This window comes from Thermobia domestica, chromosome 6 (genome assembly GCF_964235325.1).
Source record: "Thermobia domestica chromosome 6, izTheDome1.hap1.1, whole genome shotgun sequence".
Taxonomy (NCBI): domain Eukaryota; kingdom Metazoa; phylum Arthropoda; class Insecta; order Zygentoma; family Lepismatidae; genus Thermobia; species Thermobia domestica.
Genome location: NC_137459.1, coordinates 56,452,185 through 56,470,315, shown reverse-complemented (window position 1 = coordinate 56,470,315; position 18,131 = coordinate 56,452,185). Strand labels below are relative to the sequence as shown.

The window sequence follows — 18,131 nt, the reverse complement described above, 5'->3', positions numbered from 1 at the left end:
TATCAGTGCGGATTTAGACGAAATCGATCAACTATCGACCAAATATTTACCATTCGCCAAATACTCGAAAAAAGGTGGGAATACAATAACCCGGTACATCAACTATTTGTTGATTTTAGAAAAGCGTACGACCCGGTTAGGAGATAAACATTATACAACGTTCTAACAGAAATTCAAATACCGAGAAAGCTAATTAGATTAAATAAGATATGTTTAAATGAATCCCAAAGTAAAGTCCGGGTAGGAAAATTTTTGTCCACGAGCTTTCACGTCGAAAATGGCCTGAAACAAGGAGATGTGTTGTCGCCATTATTATTTAACTTTGTTCTGGAATACGCCATAAGGAAAATCAAAGATAGCAACCAGGGCCTAGAGTTGAACGTTATTCACCAGGTTATGGCATATTTTGATGATGTAAATTTAATAGGAGATGATAGGAGAACAATAGAAAGAAATGCAGAGATCTTATTACACGCTTGCAGGGACATGGGTTTAGAAGTAAATGCAGAGAAAACTAAATACATGGAAATGCGTCGGGACCGTAATACAGCAATCTATGAATGCGTTAAAATATTAAATAATACTTTTGATAAAGTGGATACCTTCAAATATCTAGAATCAATATTAACAGAGGAAAATCATATTCACGAAGAAATTAAATGTCGTCTAAAAACAGGAAATTCGTGTTACTATTCAGTTCAAAATTTCTTGTCGTCACGAATTCTGTCGAGGAATCTGAAGCTTAAAATATACAAAACGATAATCATGCCTGTTGTTCTGTATGGTTGCGAAACATGGTCGCTTACTCTGAGGGAAGAACATAGACTGAAAGTATTTGAGAACAAGATCCTGGGACGAATATTTGGACCCAAGAGGAACGGGAATGGGGAATGGCGGAAACTTCATAACGAGGAACTACATAATTTATACGGTTTACCCAGCATTGTTAGGGTCGTCAAGTCTAGGAGGCTTATGTGGGCAGGTCATGTAGCTAGAATGGAAGAAAGTAGAAACGCTTTGAAAGTCTTGACTGGAAGACCAATCGGAAAATGACCATTAGGAAGACCTAGGTGCAGTGCAGATGGGAGGACAATATTAAGATGGATCTCGCGGAGATTGGAATATAAAGTAGAAACTGGATGCAGTTAGATAAGGATAGAAGTTAGTGGAAAGCTTTTGTGAACGCGGCATTGAACCTCCGGGTTCCATAGGCCATAGAGTTAGTTAGTTAGTTAAAGTGCTGCTTCCAAGCGGAATGCATGAGATCTCCCTAATTTTGGTAACCAGTTTTGATCTTACCTTAACCCAAACTTTCAGGAAATATATACATCATCCCCACTTTGTGGGCTTAGGTTCAAGTACATCTTTAGTGAGAGTAAGACTACTCAAACGCACATAGGGAAGGGGTAAGGGGATACAGATAAGAATGATCGAAAACGGCTGATATTAGTGTAGAAATCGTAGTAATTAACATTTTTACTTACATCCACTGCTGTAAATAGTTCCTTAGACTTTCGTTTGCATTCAAATCTGTCAACTTTGAAGATCATACAATGTGCGACAGGAAGCATGAATGATTGTCAAAACAATATACCGACACTTTGAGTCCTTTGAACACGGTAGATGAAGCTTGGAAGATTGGGGTATTCATTGCAAAATTCCGGCAGTGACCATCCTCCTCATAGCATATGATGCGCTCTAATTGTTTTCTTATACGTGCCCTCGAAATCAGATAGTAGGCACTTTTAAGCTTAATCAATGTTTTTCTCTTCTTCAGTGGTAATATATCCCCTTTCGCCGCAACCCGTAATGAATAAAAAGCATTCTTATTTTATGTAATTATCCAATAAATATTTTTGACTTTTTGTAGAATGAAGTACAAGAGAATGCTTTGGAACTTTTAACAGAATTCATTAGATCTTTTAGTACTTCTGAAAAAGACTAGGAAATAGTTAAGGAATGAAAATTACCAACCGTGCTTCCTACAAGTGAATCACTTCGTGCCTAGAAATACTTTAGTCATGCCCAGGAGGAAAGAGTATGAGCTATTTTCAACGAATTACTCTTAACAATATGTGGAAAATAAATAATTCTGTTTAAGATGAAAGGCAAGTTAGGTTAAATATCTCCCCTCTCCAAATTGCACATGTAGGGATGCGCACGAGACGAGTCGTGACAGGATTTTCCTGACAAAATTCGAGTCGAGACACGGCTCTTCCAATAGAGAAATATATATTTTTCGAGTCGAGACATCACTTTTATAGCACATTTTTGAGACGAGACAGCCACAAATCTTGTCTCGTGCGCATCCCTATGCACATGACACTTAGGATGAAAAATGGAAAAAAATATGGGGTTGTTCAATACCACAGGGGTTCCTCTTAACTCTCAATAATTCGCATATTATCTGTGGAGCTTCTACCATTCACACAAAGGGATACGAAATACTCCATGACATTCCATTCTCGAATATTCATAGTATTTTTTATTATTTCTATCGTGTTATGGAGACGTTTTTCCATTGAATAGTTTATTATATCTGAATAGTCTACCAGAACTTGACCGTGGTTTGGAACCAAGAATCAGAGAACATGCTGGAAGTGATGAATGTACAATCTCCCGACTCCAAAATCCAAATTCTAATGTACCATTCTTAGTTTAAGATGAAATTGTAAAATAATTTTAGATAGAAAATTAAATTAGTTGAAATTTTCAACGAAACATACTCATGACGTTCTGCGCGTCATGGTACCCCCTCTAGGCACCGCTGGTACATCTATCATTAAGACGTTAGAGAATTTGCAACACCTGACCACAGAGAAATCCAAATATATAAAATTATTACTTGTAAATGTAGCCTCAAACCACGGCACAAGAAAATCTAAATAACATCACAAAACCTCCCCTAGCTTGAACTAAACCCACCACACACACTGTGGATATATATATATATATATATATATATATATATATATATATATTTACATTTGACCCCTTACATTATAAAAACTAGTTGGTACCCCAACAAGCTTTGTCTTGATGTACGCTATAGGTTAAAAATCTTTCTTAATTAAACGTTGTAATTGTTTACTCGTAACGCTTACTTTTTTTTTAGTTTGACATCAACTAACTTGCGGTTACACAAATAGTATTAACCAGTGGCGTTTTTACGATTTTGTTTCGGGAGGGGCTTTGCTAACTTTCGGGGGGGGGGGCTTTGCCTGAAAATGTGAAAATTCTGCAATATATTTTATATACTTTACTATAGGAAGTAAGATTTCGGGGGCTTAAGCCCGGAACCCCCCTAAATACGCCACTGCTATTACACTCAAATATAAATATGGTTAAAGGTAGTATCTTTGACGTGGTTTGGCGGTAAAATGCACTGTCGTAAAGGAAAACAGAAACAACTATAAACTTTTCTTTGGAGACAAGCATATAAATCTAACATTTTAATACGAGATATATAGATATTTTGGGGCATTACCGACATTTTTGGCATTAATCACGTCACGTGTGAGGGATGACGTCCTTCGTTGAGCACACTATCTGGGAAGTGGAAAGGAAGAAAGCGGTATGTAACCTGTATGTTAGGGATTCCATCCCATAATTTGTTGGAGTGAATGAGAAAAAAAACAGGGAAGCCTCACTCAGGTTAGATGTCCTAAAGAAACTGACACTTTTCGACTGATTTTCCCTACCGGGAATCGAATCCTCGATGGTGAGGAAATCAAATTTGAAACTACTTTTATGCAACACATACTTTTTTCGAAAAAAAAATCATTACATGTTTGCAATTTTCGTAAGGACAGTATGTAACGTACGGTGTTTTTACAGGCGGAAATTGAATATGAAATATTTTGCAATATGAAATCATATAAACATCAACTCCCCAACAATGTTTCTTCTTTACAGAGGGGGATACGATGTTTATGGAAGAGGATTCTCATCCTACTCTTGAATTATTCACTCATCTGTACAAGATATTTTTCTGCATGTTATTAAGTAAGGAGCACTAGTTTTTCATATTGCACCTCATTGCTTAGCTTCATTGCAGCCTGGTAGTCAAATTTAGATCCAATGATAAGCTTGTTTAGAAATGCATATTGCTTCCGCTACGTGTACCAGCATTTGGGTATTCTTTCTGAGTTGTTATAGACATACGTATAGTAAGAGTAATAATAGGATGCAACTATTCAAATATTATACAATAGCGTTCCACTAAAAATTAATTCATTAAAAATTAATTTCCTTAACCGGATAATATAAGCAAAAATATAAATAATATGCCTTAAATAGGAGATATAATTGTCAAATATACGTAAATAAACTTCAAAATCAGTTTTTAAAGTGTTTAAAAGTGTACCCCGAAAAGTCCATAAGGCTTGTGCGTTTTCTCCTCTGAGTCAAAACTCACTACTTAAGATAATGTTCATTTTATTTATTTTAACCAAAGTTTATTTTAATGTCTTTTCGTTACTTGTCTTTCCTTTTTTTTTTTTTTTTAATGTTCTGGGATGCATTATACTGTAGTCTTTATACAAACGTAAGATATAAAAGTATATGCTTCTGCCATCTGTAGTCTGTTATCTTAACTACGTCGATAAAGTGAAGTGAAACGAAATCATAAAACATTTTATGAATCGCACGTCAATCTTTTTATAGCTGTATGAATTAGATACATATATATAATTTCTCTTCGGAGCACTGCTCTTTTAGAGAGGAAGATTGCAAGAACAAGGGAGAAAGATATAGTTTCAAACACGTCGTACGCTATGTTGCCAGATCTTAGGATTAAAAAGTAGCGAGGTTATGCTGCATAAGTAGCTGATTTGAACTACTTGTAGCCCAAATATAAAAATGAATTACTTTGCAACTATGCACTTCTACTAATCGTATAAGTATATCGTTATCGTATAATACTGTGTATATCCTTATCGGCTTAATAGAAACACTTGGAGCAGAAATACACCAGGTGTCTGGGTTGGCAACTGCAGTTTCGGATTGTGCTCCATACTACGGTTGGAGCAGTGAAACTGTAGCATGCAATGAAATGGGCATACGATTATAGTATAAAATGAACGACCTTTTTGATTTCCAAGGAGACATGTTTACTTAAGTCAGTTTTGTAGACCCTAAAAAAAAAAAAAAAAAAAAAAAACACTTTACAACCTTTACAGTACGATTTTTCACTGTTATTTTTCACTTCTTTAATTCATTTTCTAAATTTTTTAGCTGGGAGCCATTGATTTTGGAAGTTTTTTTATTATACTTACTCCAGTTACTCATTATGTTAATGTGGATAATACAGTAACTCAATTAACTTTGCAATGATCCCGTTTACACAGCTCTGTTCTATTATTAGGCCTAGCCATTAACTAAGACAGTAACACAGTTAGTAACACCACAACAACACAAACTCAACAAAAGTCTCCTATTGTCAGATCTAGGCATTAAAAAGTACTAAAGTAAGAATTGAACTAGTATCGAATAGATTAGTTTTGGTAAAATCATTGTTCATTGTAAACAGAATACGCAACATACAAAACTTTTATTAGTTCTATTATATAAAACTAATAATTTGTGATTTCTCATATATATATATATATATATATATATATATATATATATATATATATATATATATATATAGAACGTACAGATAATTGAAAGTAGCCCAAAAGGTAGCATGTTGCTCAATTTGAAATTCTGATAGCGAAGGCGCTAGAAAAATCACCGAATCCACTACTTGTAGCTCAATCTGGCAACACTGGTCGTGCGGATGTGATACTGGACTTTGTACCGAGTCGCATGATTTCAATTCCACTGACATTCAGTAATCTTACAGTCTTGCCAACTCTGCTTTGTTATTACTGATAACAGACATCAATGCTTTTATATACAGCAAAAATTTTCACTTATTTTTAAACACCATTATTTCCATAACTGTTTGAGAATCATCAGCACAAAAACACTATGTATTGTTTTCCACTATAAATTTTATGTTGATCACTATAGATTGTTTGGAAACAACACTTTGTTTTCCACTCTTCCGCACTTTTAAAAATTTTCACCTCGGGCAAGATGGTAAGTCTGACGGAAGATGCTTCTAGTGATGGAAAATAATTACGCTGTTTATGGAGTGACGTTTCATTATCACAGGCCCTTCCGTGCATTCGAAAAGTAACTTTTTGCAGAAAATCTTCTATTCAACTTAAAAAAAATACTCTAATTCGATTTCATTTTGAGAAAAATAATGTTGATTTACTATTGAGAACAGCTGTAATATATCACAATAGTTTCTCCAAGATGTACGAAATTACACCAATGAGTTTCTTAATTGGATCAGACATGCATAACACACATATACACAATAATTATATAAATACATGTTACAAATAACTACAATTTGTGTTTCTTTATTATATTACACACACACTTCTGTTTTGCTGTCTCAAAACAGTGGTGAAGATCTCTATTAGTACCTCAAAGCACATATATAGGTGCGTACTTTCAACATTAAGATAGAGGTAATTTAAGAAGTACCCTGAGCTAATGCTACCAATCTGGGATTACTCCAAGTGCTCTACGTTCGATAAGACTACATTCCAACATCAATTTTACAGGATTAACAACCAAGGTTGAAAATATAATCATACATATCGCCCCTTTTCTCCCCTTGCAGGAGTAGAATTTTTGAAAGCGATTAAATTTTTGTTTCCCTTATTTTTAATTAAGAGTTTAAGAAACGAATTTCTCACTTCGAACTTAAAGAATCCTTACATTAAGCACTTTCTGAATAAATAATGTAAAATGTTAATATTATTGAAATTTTCCACTCACCTCCCTTGCAAGTAAAATGTTTGAAAACGCTGAAACACTTATTTCCTTATTCTTATTTAAGAGTTTATAGACTGTATTTTACATCTCCAACTGAAGGAAATTGCCACATTCCGCACTTTGTGAATAAAAAAGGAAAATTTCATTATAATTAAAATAGCCTTCTTTTCTCCCCTTTGCAGTACAATTATCAGAAACGCTGAAATAACTGTTTCCTTTTTTCAATCAGGGATGTAATGGAGGCTATACGCGGGTATACGGCGTATACCCACCTCTAATTTTTAGAAACTATCGTATAGCCATCTAAAATTTAGGAAGCACGCGGGTATACGCTACATTTGATCAATAGTATACTCACTTCATTGGAACAAATAGCAACTGCTTTTCATGTATTTTATTTCAAAACAAAGAAAAAAATCTCACTAAACAGCTGGTCGTCAGGCTGTTACCAAGAATGATGTCTAAATTCTTTTAAAATATTTGCGTTTTCCGGGCGTGGGAATCTAATTTTCTAGGATCTTTTCTATAATGCAAAACAGCGCTCTGACCATGCAGTGATTTTTCCTCAAGATGTAACATGCGTTCTCCTTACCTTCCAAATTCAAATTCACATTCTGTCAATTGGATACAATCTGAGCAAGGCAATATGGGATGGAACCAGTTCCTTTCTAATCTCGGAAGGAGGTTCCGAAAAATGTGGTCTTTACTTTAAAAGTTAAGAGAAATTAAGTGAATATATTTGCGCCAAGAAATCGTTGGCCTCCATAAAAATAACAAAACATACGACCTGTCATCGGTATTGTTTCAAGTATTCACCGTCGTTCCCAATACCACCAATTACAACAGTGAACCTCGGATTAAAAGTGCTCATTTGTAGCCTCAATTGACATAAAAGAAAGGAGCGATTGATTTCGATAAATACTCAGCGGCTAGTACTAGTAGTAGTTTTACCTCAACCTACTAAACAAACAAACAGAAAAAAGGACGGGGTAAACAAACATTTTTCTTTGCTGTTTCATTTTCTTTCAGATAAAAAAGAAAAATTGTTAGCAGGAATGGATAGAAAACAAGTCAGGAAAGACTTGTAGCGTATGAGTATGTCACAGCAATCTTTGATCATTTTGATACAGCCGTCACTTTGAAAATATTTGCTTAATAGTGTTTAACCCTTTGGGGATTTATAGTACGAATCAGTACCATGGAGTAGTGTTGTGTTCAAACACTTATTAAGCTCATGTAACACGTATTGAACCCGGTTGTTTTTATTGTTCAAGTCAAGCATGGACCAAAGAACACCCCAGATTCGTTTTGGAACCGGATGGTAAACTTGGTGGTGCCAAGGAGAGGGATGGGTGTGACTTTTTTTAAAGGAAAATTTCAAAAAGTTCAAACCTTAGGTTTCAAGATATCAAAATTAAAATTTTGCATGCGGATTGTGTTCACCTTTGAGTATTTCTCATTTTTTTAGATCCCTACCTGAACCCGGACCCGAGGGGCGCAAATATTCCAAGAGGGTGTATTTTTCAGAAAAAATCCGGTTTTTACCGAATTTTCGGATTCATGTGTTCAATACAGACATGTGGGTGGTACTGCTGGATAAGGCACGTAATACTGAAGAAAATGAAGTTTGAACCATGATCCTAGGCCAAATAGTAATGTTGTAGGAATTTTTAGAATACATGTATATACAGGGTGTCACAAAAGTCTAGTGTACTGATCGACTTATGACATTATATATAATTTACTTATTATTATCCAGACAGGTTTAACTTAGGCTAATTCATTATTTGATTTCTTTTCACTTATACGTTAAAGTGGAAATAGACCGAAGCAAATAACCTCGTTATCTTAATAAACTGTCATATTTAATCAATGCAGGGTTGTATACTTACTTTTGGGCCACCCTGTATATCTATAAATGGATCACCTTCAATTTTTTTTTAAATGGTCTTTGTTTTCAAGATATCAGACTGAAATTTTGCACATGAATTCTGTATATAACAACGTATTTTCCAAGAAATTTTCAGATTCCTACGTGAACCTAGGCCGGGCCAGAGTTGCGAAATGTTCCGAGGTGGGTGACTTTTCAAAAAAGAAACGAATTTCTTCGTTCAGGTGCACGATACGGACATGTGATTGTAGCGTTGGAAAGAGCGCGTAATACGAAGAAACTGGCGTTTGAACCATGATGCTAGGCCAAGTAATAATGACGCAGTATTTTTGTACATATATATAAATGGGCGCAAAAATTTTGAAAAAATCGAAAAAAACTCCCGGTTTTCCACGCTTTTCTCGTTTCTGGTGTATAATACGGACAAGCAAGTGGTATCGTTAGAAAAGATATCCTGAAAAAACAAGGTATGAACCATGATCCTACGATAAATAGTAAGGAAGCAGTAACAGTTTCAGTGAAAGTCTAAAATTTACCTCAAGAATTGGAAATCCCAAAAGGTTTAAACTTTCTTTGTTAATTGACTAATTAAGAGTTGCTTCGCAATTTGCAAGATGTTAGAAAATTAGTTAAAAAGTAAAAGAAACAATAGCTTTGTAAATTCCATTGACGAAAATGTAAAAAAAAAAAAAAAAAACATCGACAAATAGTGAAAAAAATCCAAAGAACACGTTAATTTGCCAGCTACTACTTCAGAGAAAAAATATTTATTTGTTTATTATTATTTATTTATTTATTTATTTCACATTATAACGGTTGTTATTGCATCTCCGGCTTGATGACGAAGATGTCATATGGATAACGTCCTTTGTTAAAGGCGTTGGATAGGAGAGTACTTGGGGCCTGTAAGTTAGGTACTATTCCGACATTTGCCTGGTGAGAATGAAGAAAACCTCTCTTGGGATAGCTGATTTGCAAAAGCTTATTGATCGATTTATTATTATTATTATTATTATTATTATTATTATTATTATTATTATTATTATTATTATTATTATTATTATTATTATTATTATTATTATTGGAAATATTTGTGTGAACGGCCGCAAAGTTAAATTTCGACTAATTCTACTTTTAAAAAAATCGAGCCAGCCATCCTTACTGGTACAACTAAACACAATTTGGGAGAGAGAGAGAGAGAAAGAGAGAGGTAATAAGCTGCAGGACGGACAAACTACAGAGTGAGGGCGATTAATCGTTTCTCGGTTATGGCAAAGATTATCACAGCAGCCAGTAGGCTGTGGCTCGCGACCGATCTACAATGTTAAAATTCAAAATTTCAATCTTAAACTACTCCAAATGTACTCAACATTTTAACTCAAACGAGATATTTGTATTTCTATGTACACCTTGTCTCAAAAAGGTTGAGCGCATTCTTTATTGGTGTTTTGAGGCAAAAATTTTCTAAGTCCAGCTTCGGGTATCTTCGGGAAAAAGTAAGCCAGGTTCGAACCTCCAAGCCAGCCTTTGCAATCGGGAAAAAGTTTGCAGATGTGTTTTTCTTCTTTTAAATATAATAAGACTTGTTACCAAGTGTTTAAAAAAGCAACATTGATTGAAATACTTAATGATACAATATTTCGAAACCTTGCACATGCTTGTTTGTCATTTAGCTTTCTATACGTAATGGAGCCTTTAAATACGTTAAAGAATCTTTCCATATGTAAAAGAATGCTCAAAGTTAAGAAATAGAACATAATTATCGCCTGAGTACTAAAATAAAAGTCAAAGTAGAACAGAAACAGCGTTTGTCATGGATATGAATGTCATAATTATCTTGAGATCCGTTATACGTCGCTAGAAGCTTAACTCTAGAAGTCCTTGTGTTAGCTCATTGGTAAGCTGTCGGATTTCAACTCATAAGGTTATGAGTTCGAATCCAATCTGGGTCAATACTTTTTTTTAAAATTATATTTTCCGCAATGCATGAAAAATTATATAAAATAATTACATTAAAATACATGTTGTTTATATATAACATAATAATTGCAGAACATAGTAATTATTATGTTTAAAATATAACATCTGAGATAATTTTCACAGTAGGTTGTTATTATATATGAGAATGTTAAATACAAGTTAGGAAAATCGTTTAATAGCAATAAATAAGTTATGTAGTGTATTTATTTGCAGCTATTTGTCATACAGATTTAACTTCTCAATATTCTCATTACAGTATGTTATTTATATTCGTGAAATACAGTATATTCCTACGGATATAGAAAGTGTATAAACAGAGTATCCAAAGTCGTATCCTGCTTCAAGACACATAGCTTTTCCCGATCCCCTTAACGTCACGGGAAGAAACACAAATAATCTTTAGAACGGAATGTCGTTACTTAGAGTCTCATTCGAATACGTTGAATATGCTTTTGTGTATTCATCTCTCTCTCTCTCTTTCGCTTTGTTTATGTGTGTGTGTGTGTTGCGGAATATCCCAAGTTGAATACAACATTTGCAACGTATATGAGCATCATTGTCATCGAATACCAGAAATTGAAAGTCGTGTTTCTTCAGGTTAGGTTTGCGTGTTCATGTTAGCTCACTGGTAGAGTACGGACTTGCCACTGAAGAGGTCTTGAGTTCAAAGCCTACAGCTAATTATCATTCTTTTGTTAGTAGGATTGCACAGAAATCGGATACAAGGAGTGGTTTACTTCTAGAAATATTTTCAGAAGCGTTTAGGTAGCCCTGAAAAGGGCTGTTTTCGGGAGTTAAGGCGGGGACATTAATATTGTGTCCAAGACCCTTCTGAATTTATTACACGCTCCATTCTTCTGGGCATGGAATCTATTACATGGGTGACAAATCTATCTCCTTCCCCTACCTCCAGCCATGCTTCGGAAACAAGATGCCACAGGTCATCCTGAGTTCTTGGTGGATCTGCCTCAGGCCAACTTTCCCTTAGAGTACGCTTCACTTCTGCTCACATATTTTCCATGAGATTGAGGTCTGCTCCACGAGGCGGCCAGTCGATTAAATCAATCTCAGGGTGCCCTGCGAACCATTCCTGAACCACACGGGAATTATGTATTGGCGACTGGTATTGCTGGAACTGAATTACACCATCAGGCTGAAACAGATGGCACCATGATATTACTGATAATGTCTAAGTACTGAGCATTGTCCAGATGTCCTTCAATTCTATGAAGCTGTCCTGCTCCGCGACTGGAAATCATACCCCAACATAAAATAGATACATGGCCACTGCGATTGCAAGCAGCCACATATCCATGGTCATATCGGGTGCCTCTCGGACGATACACAAAACGGCGTCCCTCCTTTGATGTTGTGAATATGGATTCATCTGAGAAAACTACGTTTTCCCAATTGAGACCCACATTCGCCTGTGCAAACGCGAGACGGTAAATTTTGTGGTCGTCTGAGAGTTTTTCCTTCACGGCAGCAACACGGCCACGTAACCCAGCATGACGAAGCCTTCGCAAAGCTGTATGCTTACTACCAGGAAAGAGAGAAGCTTCCCTTATCTGTCTAGACGTCCTTAGTGGGTCTAACCGGGCTTCGTTTACTAATCTCGCATCTTGGGCTTCGGTTGACACATGCGGACGACCAGGAGATCGTAAATTACCAGTCTGACCTCTAGCACCATATTTCCGAATCCATTGCCTTCCTGTAGAGGCCGGGACACCTACTCGCCTGCTAGCTGCAGTTGCAGAATAACCTTCCAACTCCCATAAAGTAATTACTGCTGTACGTCTATCCATAGTTACCAATGTTCTGAGCTGTGAGAAGAAAGCAATAGGTAAAAGCTAGTACCTGACGTGTGATTGGTTACTTGCACGACACGCCTATTGTGGGGAACAGCGTTGCCAGATCTAGCATAATTTGCATGTCTTAAGCACCTAGCATCTTGCTTTTAGCATCCTGCCCAAATCTAGCACAATTTCAGCAAGTTATCAAAAAGCCGTAAAACCTGGAGAAGTTGGTCGTGGGAAGAAAAAGAACGGCAGAAATGTATCCTCTTCCATTGATTCATACACTCGGTAAACCATACAGGCAGTCTTATTTTCCTAAGTAAGTTCGGAACGGCTTTGGGCTTTTTTTTTTTTGTGGCTCCACCCAGGGTTTTCTAATCCTTTAACTCCGAGGCATGGGCGGAGCTATGGGGGCCATTCTCCCCCCAACTTTTTGACAACTTAACCATCTTTACTTCTGACTTCATGATCATATCTATTCCTGAAATGACAGCTCCGAGACCGACCAAAAATCTGCCCCCTCCCCCAGCAGACGATTCCCAACTCCGCTTATGCTGCGAAGTAATTTTCTTTCAAAATATGTAAACAAAAACTTTGCATTCATTTATACGATATATACGCCATTGAGTTTGGCAACGACTGCAGTAATTTAGTTGAGTTAAAATTTTGGTGCGTGAAGTATTGAGTTCTATCCATGCATTCTTGCTCTCTGTGTATTTTAAGTTACGTTATCGTATCTCAACTTTTTTTTTTTAAACTCCTGAATTAGTAATTATGATGATCTAGCATAATTTGACCGAATCTAGCATAAGTTCGATCAGGTTTTGGAATAATTCCGAGCTGTGAGTCTGGCAACGCTGGTGGCGAACGACTTGGTCAACGACTCGCGAAAGAAATCTGAAAATGGTGCGCCGTAATAATAATAATAAAAACAGTTTTTATAAAGGAATATTAATACATACGAAAAGCTGTTTAAAGAATGAATTGTTATACTGACTTTACACGTATAAAAACATATACCATATACCAAACAGATTGAGCGATATGATTATAGCTGTTTTGAGACGAACACTTTCGAAGTCCAACTTCGGGTGTCTTCGGAAAACAGTAAACTAAAGCTGCTGGTTCGAACCTCCAAAGCCAACCTTAGTAATCGGGAAAAGATGTACAGATATGTTTTTCCTTCTGTTAAATATAATAAGACATGTTGAAATGGTATTAAGTGTAGAAAAAAGTAACATTGATTGAAATACTTAATGATACAATATTTCGAGACTATGTATTCACGCTCTCGTTTCGTCATTGTGATTTCCATACGGAAAAGAGCATTTATGTATGAGCTCAGTTATATTTCAGAAGCAGCTTCCGAAAAGCGGTCATGTTAGCTCAGTGGTACACCACCGAGCGTTTAAATCGTGAGTTCGATACCCGTTCAGGTGAGATTCCTTTATGATATTCTACTTTCCTCAATGCATGAAAATTATGTAAAATAGTTACATTACAATTCATCAGTTGTATATATATTTTCATATCATCAGTTGTATATATGAGTTGAATATATATATTCATATCATCAGTTGTATATATCAGTTGAATATATATATTCATATCATTTCACGACATAAGTAATTCTTATCTTTAAAATATAACATCTGAGGTATTCACAGAACGTCGGTGTGTTATGTGTGAATATTGAATACAAATTTAAAAAATCGTGTAATAGCAATAAATAAGTTATGTAATATATTTATTTGCAGCTACTTTCATCGCAGATAACTTCTCAATATTCGCATTTACAGCATTTAGGTAGAGCATATCGAAAATCGGATCGTGGTTCAAGACAAAAAACTAGCTAGCCCCAACGTAAGAAATTCACGAATCGCAAAAGTAAAGTGAAGAGATTGAGAGCGGTAATTCCTTAATCGCTCTCTCTCAACTCTCTCTTATCTGCATTTATACATATAAAAGTGTATGTATGTATGTTCCATCATAACTCATGTATGCCTAGAGCAGGGTTTCTCAACCTGGGAGTCGCGGCCCCTAGGGGATCGCGAAGATAGGCGGAAGAGATAAATATAGTTAGAATCTAATACCAGAAATTATTTTTAAATATTATTTTTAATTTTGTTCTGATAGGCATACTTTTATTTTTTATACACACTGTAAAGAACAATAAAAAATAAGTCTACTGAACATTTTCAAAGGGTGTAGAATTCGTGTTACTATTCGGTTCAAAGTCTCTTGTCGTCGAGAATTCTGTCGAGAAATTTGAAGCTTAAAATATACAAAACGATAATCATGCCTGTTGTTCTGTATGGTTGCGAAACATGGTCGCTTACTCTGAGGGAAGAACATAGACTGAAAGTATTTGAGAACAAGATCCTTAGACGAATATTCGGAGCCAAGAGGAACGGGAATGGGGAATGGCGGAAACTTCATAACGAGGAACTACATAATTTATACGGTTACCCAACATTGTTAGGGTCGTCAAGTCTAGGAGGCTTAGGTGGGCAGGTCAGGTAGCTAGAATGGAAGAAAGTAGAAACGCTTTGAAAGTCTTGACTGGAAGACCAAACGGAAAACGACCATTAGGAAGACCTAGGGGCAGATGGGAGGACAATATTAAGATGGATCTCGCTGAGATAAGAATACAAAGTAGAAACTGGATCCAATTGGCTAAGGATAGAAGTCAGTGTAGAGCTTTTGTGAACGCGGCATTGAACCTCCGGGTTCCATAGGCCATAGAGTTAGTTAGTTAGTAGATGAGACCGGGGCTTGTTGTGACAAAATTCAGTTTTTATTTTTTCTAAGATCCCATTTTTATTAAATGTCAAAAAATTTTGTCTTAAAATAAAGTTTAGACATTAGACTACTTCAATAATTTTTTCTGCATCTATATTTTTCATTACAAGAATAATACAATAGAAAATACAAACACAAATGTTTTGTCACAACATGCCCCTTGCTGGGGTAGGTTGTGACTTTGATCGGGTAAGTTGTGACAGAAAGAAATGTGCATGATTTCGCTTATGTAATTTTAATATAAATTGTGCTAAACATAACGAAAAAGTAATGTTCCCTAACAAAAATATTTTCTATACATAAAGAAACCAGTTTCAATTTTTCATTTGAATATTCTTTCTAAATTATCGTTATCGTACACAGTTATATGAGTCCACAATACTTCCTTCCTAATACTCAGTTTTATAATAGAATCACAATTCCTTTCCGAAATGACTTATGATGCAAACCTAGACTACATAGACCCCCTATCATCATCCGAGTTGCAGTTGTGGCATACATAAATAGGATTACCGTCTGTGCACGCTTCGTGTGACCACTGGTTACAGTCAACACATTTAACCCATGCTTCTCTGGGTTTGGAATTAGAAAATGGTTCCAGACACACAAGACAAAAACAATCTTCACTATCATCGTCACTATCATTTTTATGTTTTGAAATTTTCACCCCTTTTTTCATAGAGCTGTTCAAAATATTACGGCTTATACTCTTCTTAAGAGACTTTTTATGTCTTGCTCTTGCTTCTGCTTCTAATGCTTCTTTAACTGGAGTATCAGTGAGTACAGCGGACACTCGCTTCTTCCTTCCTCCTTTAGTTTCTCTGGGTCTAGCTTTTGGTAACGGACGAAGGGCGTTAGGACTAACATGATGAGGATTACTGTTATTTCTAGACGTTTCGTCGTGAGGCATTTTTTTTGCATAGACGACAGTTGTGGTTTTTCTTTACTTGTAGAAGGTCAATTGTCAACAGTCGATAAGGTTTCAGATTCTTTACGGTTTGTTGCTGGATAAGGCTGGTTTGTTTCTTTCACAGGTAGAGCTGGGAGTTCTGAATTCACTTCTTGTGTAATGTTAGTTGGTCCTTGTTCTTCATTATGACCTGTAAAGTTCGTTGAGGTTGAGGGTGCTATTGAAGTTGAGTGATGTGTTAGTGAAGTACGTCCTAGTGCTAACTTTATAATGTGGTCATCATCTTCAATATATCGATCAGTTACCTCTGATGGCAAAAATTCATTATCTGTAAAAATGTCTCTATTAAAGGGATATATACCAGTTATTCTGAATGCATTAAGAATATTAGATGGATTTACACTAAGAGGAAATGCCGTTTTCACAATAGTCGGGATGTCATAGATACTAAGTGCACACCCAGGATTGTTTTTCATCCATGCATCCATTCCATTTGCAACTAACTTTTAAAATGAAGAATATACTCCTCTGTCCAGGGGTTGCAGCTTATGGGACGTGTGAGGTGGGAATGATAGGAGAACAACACCATTTTTCTTGGCATAATTTATTACCTGCACTGAGATATGAGATTCATGGTTATCAAGCAACAAAAGGACACGATGTTGAAGAGAACTGCCTGTATGTTTGACAAAATGCTCCATGAATTGCACAAACAGGTCTCCTGCCATCCAACCTGATGGATTACTTCCTGCAATACTTCCTATGGGACTTTTACCATGAAATCGAAGTCGGTCGAATCTCTTTCGAGGGAAGACAAACATTGGTGGCAAAGCATTTCCGATAGCATTGACTGCTACTGTAACTGTTACTAAGCTACCCCGTTCACCTGATGTAGCAGCACCTACTATCTTGACTCCTTTCTCTGCTACTACCTTACCTGTCTTCTGTACAGTTGTAATACCAGTTTCATCCACATTATATATGTCTTGAGGCTGGAACTGATATTTATCAAGAACAGCAGAAAGGTTATCGAAAAACATATTCACATTATGCCTATTAAAGTTTGTTGCCCTACTTGAGCTTGTAGGTTGTGTCGATCGGATTGATAAACTAGGGTGACGTTTCATAAATAAAGTGAACCAATCAACTCCAGCCATGTTCATGTCAATCCATTTTTCTGGGGCGGGAATGTGATTAGCAACTGAGTGTTCATAAGCCAGTCGACGAACTTCTCTGGGTGACAATCCATAGTATAATTTACTACAAGTCATGATATATTGTACCAACTCCTCCTCCTGGGCGTTTGTAAATACCTGTCGGCTGCGTTTGTATCAAATGGTAGAAGCTGAAAGAGGATTTTCCTTTCCTGAAATGGAAAAATACAACATACATGTAGTTTTCTAATGTGCATATAAAGATACTGTAGTTACACAATCATTTAATTATTATCTGTCAATTGAAAAAAAGAATCAAGGAATAGTTTCTGTGACTGTGTGGCTCAGTCAGTTCTATAGAGGCTCCCAGGCCCATAGAGCCTGGTATTAGATAAGTAGTCTATTTCATCTATGTACACTTCAATTGGTATCTGGCCCCTCTCTGTCTTTCTCTTATATGTTCGTACCATCTGCAACGAGAAAGATTGAAGCAAACATTAAAATGCAAATTCAAATTGCTGCAAACTACATGCAAAAGAATGTTGTTATTATTGTTAATGATGATGTTGTGTTCTGTCCAAAGGCAAGTCTTTGATTCAAAGGTCTCTGGACACGGTGAACCCATGGCGGTTAGTCTTTGTTTTCCATGGAATGGTAATGACGTCCTAAGGAGGGACCTACAACTAAGGTGGGATCCGAACCATTTGTGTCTCCACCAGGAATCGAACCCGGGATTCCTTGAGTACACTCATCCACAA

The 18,131-nt window shown here is 36.1% G+C and overlaps 1 protein-coding gene across 1 annotated transcript; it reads right to left on the bottom strand.

The window, feature by feature from the left end:
• Positions 1 to 16,725: 16,725 nt before the first annotated feature.
• LOC145687187 (uncharacterized) lies at positions 16,726 to 17,490 on the bottom strand. Its single transcript, XM_081760651.1, has one exon. The coding sequence runs from the start codon at positions 17,488 to 17,490 to the stop codon at positions 16,726 to 16,728; it is 765 nt and encodes a 254-aa protein (XP_081616777.1).
• Positions 17,491 to 18,131: the final 641 nt, after the last annotated feature.

What these genes read in the sequence shown, in the direction of transcription:
- LOC145687187 (XM_081760651.1), bottom strand. Translation starts at nt 17,490, where the DNA reads ATGACTTGTAGTAAATTATACTATGGATTGTCACCCAGAGAAGTTCGT.